This window comes from Notothenia rossii (genome assembly GCF_949606895.1).
Source record: "Notothenia rossii genome assembly, chromosome: 9".
NCBI classification, from domain to species: Eukaryota; Metazoa; Chordata; class Actinopteri; order Perciformes; family Nototheniidae; genus Notothenia; species Notothenia rossii.
The window spans coordinates 81,704,297-81,715,039 of record NC_136907.1 but is presented as its reverse complement, the minus strand read 5'-3'; the positions used below and the strand labels follow the sequence as shown (position 1 = coordinate 81,715,039).

The 10,743-nt window shown below is 45.9% G+C and overlaps 1 protein-coding gene across 2 annotated transcripts in view; it reads left to right on the top strand.

Annotated features, from left to right (window-relative positions):
- LOC307018667 (erythroferrone) overlaps positions 1-10,743 on the top strand; it is a 19,509-nt gene continuing 8,766 nt past the window's right edge. The window contains exons 1-4 of one of the 2 annotated variants that reach the window (XM_079649017.1): positions 1-331; positions 487-779; positions 4,501-4,611; positions 5,585-5,699. In XM_079649017.1, coding sequence (XP_079505143.1) covers positions 624-779; positions 4,501-4,611; positions 5,585-5,699 — 382 coding nt within the window. In that variant the 5' untranslated portion in view covers positions 1-331; positions 487-623. Of the gene's footprint in view, positions 780-4,500; positions 4,612-5,584; positions 5,700-10,743 lie in introns of both variants that reach the window. The other variant, XM_079649016.1, reaches the window with a different exon arrangement.

Below are 10,743 nucleotides of genomic sequence, written 5' to 3'. Positions count from 1 at the left end.
TCACATGTATCTCCTTGTTTGCTAATGAAGCCTCGTCTTCACCTGCAGCTGTGCACACATGCTTCAAACAGAAGAAAACCTGTGCAGAGTTCAGAGGAAAGTGTTTCTGTGCAGAGAGACCGAGTCCCTGTCAGCAGCTTTAGGACCCTGCAGACACCTTGAGAGAGGAAATAAAACCAGAGGGAGACGAGGACACGTTCAGAGACAGAGGAGCAAGGAGAGGACGATAACACTTGAGGAGACAAGAAACTTCATCTGAGAGCATTTTTCCTGCATCACAGAAGCTCCATTTGCATCATCAACAAGGACAGATACTAAGACATCGAACAAGGTAACAGACATTTCATATAACCCCACGGTCACTGAGAGAAAACCTGACCCTCAGACAGACCTCAGATCTGGGATTAAACTCTGTATTTAAGGTGAGGGTCGACTGAAGGGAGATCCAGTCTGACTTTATTAAACCCTGAGACTCTGTACCTCCAGAGAAGAAGAAGAAGTTCTATGTTTGAGGAGACAGGCAACTTCATCTGAGAGGAGCAGACTCTACGCCTGAAGTGCATGATGGGAACTCCTTGATTCTGCATCAGAAGAGACTCATCCAGACCCCCTCCCCTGCAGACATGCCTCCCCAGGGACGGAGCTCCACGGCTGGGTTAGGAGGGCTGCTGCTACTGGGAGCGATGGTGGTGATGATGATGATGGTGGTGGAGGCGAGCGAGGAGGAGAGCGAGGAGCTGCTGGAGGACGAGGAGGAGGACAGCAGCACCGAGGTCCAGGTGAGAGGCCGTCTGACGACTCAAAAGAACAACAGATGATTATGGCTCATAATAACACGTTATTATAAGAAGCTAGTTTAGGGACCCAGTCCAGTGGAGAGTGCTAAAGGTGTATATCAGTATGTAATGTCTCTACTTTAAAGAGTCCTCTCCTGCTGATGTTCAGGTGTATATCAGTATGTAGTTTCTCTACTTTAAAGAGTCCTCTCCTGCTGATATTCAGGTGTATATCAGTATGTAGTGTCTCTACTTTAAAGAGTTCTCTCCTGCTGATGTTCAGGTGTATATCAGTATGTAATGTCTCTACTTTAAAGAGTCCTCTCCTGCTGATGTTCAGGTGTATATCAGTATGTAATGTCTCTACTTTAAAGAGTCCTCTCCTGCTGGTGTTCAGGTTTATATCAGTATGTAATGTCTCTACTTTAAAGAGTCCTCTCCTGCTGATATTCAGGTGTATATCAGTATGTAGTGTCTCTACTTTAAAGAGTTCTCTCCTGCTGATGTTCAGGTGTATATCAGTATGTAGTGTCTCTACTTTAAAGAGTCCTCTTCTGCTGATGTTCAGGTGTATATCAGTATGTAGTGTCTCTACTTTAAAGAGTCCTCTCCTGCTGATGTTCAGGTGTATATCAGTATGTAGTGTCTCTACTTTAAAGAGTCCTCTCCTGCTAATGCTCAGTTGTATATCAGTATGTAGTGTCTCTACTTTAAAGAGTCCTCTCCTGCTGGTGTTCAGGTGTATATCAGTATGTAGTGTCTCTACTTTAAAGAGTCCTCTCCTGCTGATGTTCAGGTGTATATCAGTATGTAGTGTCTCTACTTTAAAGAGTCCTCTGCTGCTGATGTTCAGGTGTATATCAGTATGCAGTGTTTCTACTTTAAAGAGTCCTCTCCTGCTGATGTTCAGGTGTATATCAGTATGTAGTGTCTCTACTTTAAAGAGTACAGGAAGTAAACAAAGGAGTCCAATGGAGGAAGCAACGGAAATGTCGGACATATTGCCGGATAAAACAACTTACATATGAAAAGCAGGTTGACTGCTTGTTGTGGCTTTAGACGGGATATGGTGTTCAACACACAGCAAACGTTTAATCGCAATGTCTACGTTATATTGTCTGGATCTATCAGGACTAGTCCAGTCGTGCTACTGAAAGATTTTCTGATCAAATGCTTGAAAAGAAGATATTCAGTTGCATTCCTCCGCCAGCCGTCTCCATCGAGCTGTCATCGCTCCGTCATTCCACCCAATTACACAATTGTGCTAAATTGTCATAATTAGCATCTGAATTCTTGAGTTATGGCCCAAAAAGTCCCGGAGACCTTCGTGCCCCAAATTCCAAATGTGGGTTTCTTCTAAATAACAGATGATAATAATAATGCATTACATTTACATAGCGCTTTTCCTGGATCTCAAAGCGCCTACAAGCAAGTAGAGCTAAATAACTACAACAGTCAGACGGGCTAACCTAGGTGGAGTAAGGGCGAGGCGTTAGTGGATTAGGAGTTGAAGGCAAGAGTGAAAAGGTGAGTTTTGAGGGATTTCTTGAATCATGTGAGAGTGTTGGCAGATCTGACGTGGCTGGGCAGGGAGTTCCATAGTGAGGGGGGGGGGGGGGGGGGGGCTGCAGCGAAGGCCCTGTCCCCCCCAGGTCCGGGGCTTTGTCCTGATAGGCTGCAGTAGGTCAGGTTAGAGGATATGTAACAAGTCAAGCAGTGGTGTCGTGTTTGTTGGACGCGGGGGATAGCCGCCCACCCACTTTTTTGGAGTCCCCACTTTTTTGAAGCATGATCTTTTTTTTTAATAGTCTAATAAATATAAAATCATTGTCAGTGTTATCAGTTGCAAATGTGTATTTGTTATAATCATGATGGAAACATCATTCATTTCACAGTAATTATAATAAAAACGTAGCTCAAGTTTTTATGCAACTTGATTTGAAGCGTGTGTGTGTGTGAGGGACAGCACCGTGTGTGTGTGTGTGTCGGGTGACCAGGTGCACACACAGCGTTTTTATCATTTGTCCCGCATCCCACAAATTGAGATTATGCCCCGCATTTGAGTGACAGCTGCGCAGAAAGGCCGCCACCGCCCTTTATTATTATATTTTTTAAAGAGCATCATGTAAGTTGCGCTGACAGGCGCCAGAGGTCCACAGTGTACCCCCCCCCCCCCCCCCCCCCCGTTGACTGTTCACTCTCCCCCCCTGCCCCGTCCACCCGGTAAAAAAATCCCCACTACACCAATGAAGTCAAGGGATGATGTATTTCTGTGTTGGTCCCTGAATACAGCATCTCCCTGGTCCGCTAAGCTAAAGGAGGCTAATGTTGGGCGATAAAGGAACTACGGCACGGTCACATGACTTCACGTCACCACCGCTAAGCTAAAGGAAGCTAATGTTGGGCGATAAAGGAACTACAGCACGATCACATGACTTCACGTCACCACCGCTAAGCTAAAGGAGGCTAATGTTGGGCTATAAAGGAACTACAGCACGGTCACATGACTTAACGTCACCACCGCTAAGCTAAAGGAAGCTAATGTTGGGCGATAAAGGAACTACAGCACGATCACATGACTTCACGTCACCACCGCTAAGCTAAAGGAGGCTAATGTTGGGCTATAAAGGAACTACAGCACGGTCACATGACTTAACGTCACCACCGCTAAGCTAAAGGAGGCTAATGTTGGGCTATAAAGGAACTACAGCACGATCACATGACTTCACGTCACCACCGCTAAGCTAAAGGAGGCTAATGTTGGGCTATAAAGGAACTACAGCACGGTCACATGACTTCACGTCACCACCGCTAAGCTAAAGGTGGCTAATGTTGGGCTATAAAGGAACTACGGCACGGTCACATGACTTAACGTCACCACCGCTAAGCTAAAGGTGGCTAATGTTGGGCGATAAAGGAATTACAGCACGGTCACATGACTTCACGTCACCACCGCTAAGCTAAAGGTGGCTAATGTTGGGCTATAAAGGAACTACGGCACGGTCACATGACTTAACGTCACCACCGCTAAGCTAAAGGTGGCTAATGTTGGGCTATAAAGGAATTACAGCACGATCACATGACTTCACGTCACCACCGCTAAGCTAAAGGTGGCTAATGTTGGGCTATAAAGGAACTACGGCACGGTCACATGACTTAACGTCACCACCGCTAAGCTAAAGGTGGCTAATGTTGGGCTATAAAGGAATTACAGCACGATCACATGACTTCACGTCACCACCGCTAAGCTAAAAGAGGCTAATGTTGGGCTATAAAGGAACTACAGCGCGGTCACATGACTTAACGTCACCACCGCTAAGCTAAAGGTGGCTAATGTTGGGCTATAAAGGAATTACAGCACGATCACATGACTTCACGTCACCACCGCTAAGCTAAAAGAGGCTAATGTTGGGCTATAAAGGAACTACAGCGCGGTCACATGACTTCACGTCACCACCGCTAAGCTAAAAGAGGCTAATGTTGGGCTATAAAGGAACTACAGCACGGTCACATGACTTCACCTCACCACCGCTAAGCTAAAGGTGGCTAATGTTGGGCTATAGAGGAACTACAGCACGGTCACATGACTTCACGTCACCATCAGTATTGAAATGCTGACTCATGTCTTGGTTTAGCACTCATTCCTGCATCTCTCTTTTGGTTAATCATTAATGTGAAATACATATTTAATCAAACGAACCTTGTTTTCTTTAACCTCCTGCAGGAATCCTTCGATCTGTCCCGAGTGTCTCCTCTGAGCTCCTGGCTGATCTTCAGGAGAAACTCCAACAAGGGGGACAACCGGCGGAGCAAAGCGTCCCGGAGGACCTCCAAGGTGAGACACAGAACCCAGAGACAATTACAGTAGCTGGAGATTGATGCAGAGAGAAAGAAAAAGCATTGACTCAAAGTCTCACAAGGGGCAGCTCTTAAACACTGTTTCTGCAAAGTAACAGTTTTTGTTTGGTGCATTTGAATGTGAAGCAGAACTCATGGGACTAGGGCTGATGAAACACCTAAACTATAACATTTTAATTGTACATGTAGATTCAATTTAGACAAGAGCTGGATATATTTCAGTGGTCTGCAGATTACTCCTGAGATGATTTGGATGAAAAAGGCTTCTGTTTCATTAGTGAGCAATAATTATTACACAAAAGACAGAAAGATGTATTGATTTCTTTAAATCAAAACCTTCATGTCCTCAAAACAAAACAAATGTATCTAAATATATGTTTTGTATATATTGCTACTTGGTTTATTTGACCACTGTATACATATCTGTTATTTGCTGATACTTATTGTGTTTTTGTGTTTGATTCAAAACGTGTGCATGCGTCTTTACATAATAAGTTTTTGTACCTTATCTGCACTATAGTCTTGCTTTTATAATACCGTACAGTTTCAAGTTTCAAGGCTTTATTGTCATGTGCACTGTAGCTGCTGTGAAGATATGGAAATGAAAATCTGAGGGCTCATTTCCCCGTTGAGGGACAATGCAGGAATTCTGATTCTCCTGCCCCGATAAACATGAACCTGTTGTCCTCTTGCAAACTAATAATTTATACAAATAGTTCGGCTATCACCGCAATACACCGTATTTAATGTCGTCTTAATGTCCATTATTTAATTTCATATTATGTTCTTGTACACATCATATTCTATTTACATATCACTATATAGACGTCTTGCACAATTTTTTATTTGTAATTTTGTATTTTATTATATATGTTGCATTGTTGGAAAAGCTCAGGTCAGAAGAGTTTCATTGCCATTTCTACACTGTACTGAATCTTCTGTCCGTGCAGCACGGTCTCCCCGGCCCTCCAGGACCCCCGGGCCCCCAGGGGCCTCCGGGGCCCCCCGCCCCTCTCCTGCCCCGACAGCAGGAGCTCATCCAGGAGCTGCAGCTGAAACTGAGAGGTGAGCGCTAACAGTCTGTGCTAAGCTAGGTTAACAATCTCTGTGTTGCCTCAAGAGGGAGCTTCTCTCCTACACAGTCCCCCAAACGTCCCCCAAATGTCCCTCCATTGGACCATTTTTTTCACTAGCGCTCTAACACATTGTACGTGATAGGCTAAGGGTGCGGGACATCTCTAAGTGGTTGACCAATCACAACAGAGCCGTCCAGCTAACCAATCAGAGCAGACTGGGCTCTGGTTTCAGACAGAGGGTGAAAAGAGGTGCTGCAGCACAGGCAGTATGACAATCTCAGAATTCAGACTTTTCAGAAAATCAAAGAATTCAGTCTTTTTTCTGAAAATCAAAAAATTCAGACTTTTTTCCGAAAATATACATTTTGACTTTTTTCTGAAAATAGGAAATGTTTACTTTTTTCAGAAAATCCCAAATCCTGATACAAGTCATTGAAAAGTCATACATCTTTTTTTCAAATGTTAAGACCTTAAAAGGTTCTATTCCTCTCTCTGTGGTGTTCCTCTCCAGTAGTGTGTTCTCGAGGTCAGTGCATGTAAATGGTCTGAAAGGCTAAAATCCCTGTGTTCCTCCAGAGGTTTGGGAAAGAAGATGCGGTTCCACTTTACAACAAGACTACCCTTATAACGGGTTTACGAATAGTGTTATGATATATGTTAGGAGGCAGGAGGACGTATGTTATGAGGCAGGAGGACGTATGTTATGAGGCAGGAGGACATATGTTATGCAGCAGGAGGACATATGTTATGCAGCAGGAGGACATATGTTATGAGGCAGGAGGACGTATGTTATGAGGCAGGAGGACGTATGTTATGAGGCAGGAGGACATATGTTATGAGGCAGGAGGACATATGTTATGAGGCAGGAGGACATATGTTATGCGGCAGGAGGACATATGTTATGAGGCAGGAGGACGTATGTTATGAGGCAGGAGGACGTATGTTATGAGGCAGGAGGACATATGTTATGCAGCAGGAGGACGTATGTTATGAGGCAGGAGGACGTATGTTATGAGGCAGGAGGACATATGTTATGAGGCAGGAGGACGTATGTTATGAGGCAGGAGGACATATGTTATGAGGCAGGAGGACATATGTTATGCAGCAGGAGGACGTATGTTATGAGGCAGGAGGACATATGTTATGAGGCAGGAGGACATATGTTATGAGGCAGGAGGACATATGTTATGAGGCAGGAGGACGTATGTTATGAGGCAGGAGGACATATGTTATGCAGCAGGAGGACACATGTTATGAGGCAGGAGGACATATGTTATGCAGCAGGAGGACGTATGTTATGTGGCAGGAGGACGTATGTTATGAGGCAGGAGGACGTATGTTATGAGGCAGGAGGACATATGTTATGCAGCAGGAGGACATATGTTATGAGGCAGGAGGACGTATGTTATGAGGCAGGAGGACATATGTTATGCAGCAGGAGGACGTATGTTATGAGGCAGGAGGACGTATGTTATGAGGCAGGAGGACATATGTTATGCAGCAGGAGGACATATGTTATGAGGCAGGAGGACATATGTTATGAGGCAGGAGGACATATGTTATGCAGCAGGAAGACATATGTTATGCAGCAGGAGGACATATGTTATGAGGCAGGAGGACATATGTTATGCAGCAGGAGGACGTATGTTATGAGGCAGGAGGACGTATGTTATGAGGCAGGAGGACATATGTTATGCAGCAGGAGGACATATGTTATGAGGCAGGAGGACGTATGTTATGAGGCAGGAGGACATATGTTATGCAGCAGGAGGACGTATGTTATGAGGCAGGAGGACGTATGTTATGAGGCAGGAGGACGTATGTTATGAGGCAGGAGGACGTATGTTATGTGGCAGGAGGACGTATGTTATGAGGCAGGAGGACGTATGTTATGTGGCAGGAGGACGTATGTTATGAGGCAGGAGGACGTATGTTATGAGGCAGGAGGACGTATGTTATGTGGCAGGAGGACGTATGTTATGAGGCAGGAGGACGTATGTTATGAGGCAGGAGGACGTATGTTATGTGGCAGGAGGACGTATGTTATGAGGCAGGAGGACGTATGTTATGCAGCAGGAGGACATATGTTATGAGGCAGGAGGACGTATGTTATGAGGCAGGAGGACGTATGTTATGAGGCAGGAGGACGTATGTTATGAGGCAGGAGGACGTATGTTATGAGGCAGGAGGACGTATGTTATGAGGCAGGAGGACGTATGTTATGAGGCAGGAGGACGTATGTTATGAGGCAGGAGGACGTATGTTATGAGGCAGGAGGACGTATGTTATGAGGCAGGAGGACGTATGTTATGAGGCAGGAGGACGTATGTTATGAGGCAGGAGGACGTATGTTATGAGGCAGGAGGACATATGTTATGAGGCAGGAGGACATATGTTATGAGGCAGGAGGACATATGTTATGAGGCAGGAGGACGTATGTTATGCGGCAGGAGGACGTATGTTATGAGGCAGGAGGATGTATGTTATGAGGCAGGAGGACGTATGTTATGCGGCAGGAGGACGTATGTTATGCGGCAGGAGGACATATGTTATGAGGCAGGAGGACATATGTTATGAGGCAGGAGGACATATGTTATGAGGCAGGAGGACGTATGTTATGCGGCAGGAGGACGTATGTTATGAGGCAGGAGGATGTATGTTATGAGGCAGGAGGACGTATGTTATGCGGCAGGAGGACGTATGTTATGCGGCAGGAGGACGTATGTTATGAGGCAGGAGGACATATGTTATGAGGCAGGAGGACGTATGTTATGCGGCAGGAGGACGTATGTTATGAGGCAGGAGGACATATGTTATGAGGCAGGAGGACGTATGTTATGCGGCAGGAGGACGTATGTTATGTGGCAGGAGGACGTATGTTATGCGGCAGGAGGACGTATGTTATGAGGCAGGAGGACGTATGTTATGTGGCAGGAGGACGTATGTTATGCGGCAGGAGGACGTATGTTATGAGGCAGGAGGACGTATGTTATGAGGCAGGAGGACGTATGTTATGAGGCAGGAGGACATATGTTATGAGGCAGGAGGACGTATGTTATGTGGCAGGAGGACGTATGTTATGCAGCAGGAGGACATATGTTAGGAGGCAGGAGGACGTATGTTATATGGCAGGAGGACGTATGTTATGCGGCAGGAGGACGTATGTTATGAGGCAGGAGGACGTATGTTATGAGGCAGGAGGACGTATGTTATGTGGCAGGAGGACGTATGTTATGAGGCAGGAGGACGTATGTTATGAGGCAGGAGGACGTATGTTATGTGGCAGGAGGACGTATGTTATGAGGCAGGAGGACGTATGTTATGAGGCAGGAGGACGTATGTTATGAGGCAGGAGGACATATGTTATGAGGCAGGAGGACATATGTTATGTGTTAGGAGGACATATGTTATGAGGCAGGAGGACGTATGTTATGTGGCAGGAGGACGTATGTTATGAGGCAGGAGGACGTATGTTATGTGGCAGGAGGACGTATGTTATGAGGCAGGAGGACATATGTTATGAGGCAGGAGGACATATGTTATGTGGTAGGAGGACATATGTTATGAGGCAGGAGGACGTATGTTATGTGGCAGGAGGACGTATGTTATGAGGCAGGAGGACGTATGTTATGCGGCAGGAGGACGTATGTTATGAGGCAGGAGGACGTATGTTATGAGGCAGGAGGACGTATGTTATGCAGCAGGAGGACGTATGTTATGAGGCAGGAGGACATATGTTATGAGGCAGGAGGACGTATGTTATGCGGCAGGAGGACGTATGTTATGAGGCAGGAGGACATATGTTATGAGGCAGGAGGACGTATGTTATGAGGCAGGAGGACGTATGTTATGTGGCAGGAGGACATATGTTATGAGGCAGGAGGACGTATGTTATGAGGCAGGAGGACGTATGTTATGAGGCAGGAGGACGTATGTTATGAGGCAGGAGGACGTATGTTATGAGGCAGGAGGACGTATGTTATGCAGCAGGAGGACGTATGTTATGAGGCAGGAGGACGTATGTTATGCAGCAGGAGGACGTATGTTATGAGGCAGGAGGACGTATGTTATGCGGCAGGAGGACGTATGTTATGAGGCAGGAGGAAGTATGTTATGAGGCAGGAGGACGTATGTTATGAGGCAGGAGGACGTATGTTATGCGGCAGGAGGACGTATGTTATGAGGCAGGAGGACGTATGTTATGAGGCAGGAGGACGTATGTTATGAGGCAGGAGGACGTATGTTATGCGGCAGGAGGACGTATGTTATGAGGCAGGAGGACGTATGTTATGAGGCAGGAGGACGTATGTTATGAGGCAGGAGGACGTATGTTATGAGGCAGGAGGACGTATGTTATGAGGCAGGAGGACGTATGTTATGAGGCAGGAGGACGTATGTTATGAGGCAGGAGGACATATGTTATGCAGCAGGAGGACGTATGTTATGCAGCAGGAGGACGTATGTTAGGAGATGGGACCGTTTGTAGTGAAGTGGATTCTGCTCGGCTGCATGCAAACAGGATTATTATCTGTACAATCATTTGAATTAGCCATGTCAGCGGGCTAAGTAAGAATATACCACTTTCAGGTGCAGAATAAAATCTCCCTCTTTCGTGTTAAGGAACCTAAATTGTGATTAGAAGAAGCGTAGTCCTGCTGGAGAGAGAGACAGATGAAACTGAAGGAGTTTCCACAGAACAACACCATGAGTGTTTTCAGAGAAGATGGAAAAAATGATGAAATCTAACAACATGTTTAGTTTAGCTCTCAGGCTGAGACTGACGCTTCACTTTCACTCACTGCGTCTGTATGTAGGTTATATAAACACTGCTGTGTGTGTGTGTGTGTGTGTGTGTGTGTGTGTGTGTGTGTGTGTGTGTGTGTGTGTGTGTGTGTGTGTGTGTGTGTGTGTGTGTGTGTGTGTGTGTGTGTGTGTGTGTGTGTGTGTGTGTGTGTGTGTGTGGAGGCAGCCTGTCTGAGTCCTTAATAGGGGTAATTTTGTGGAGCGTGGATGTGACTTGGCTCTGCTGTAGA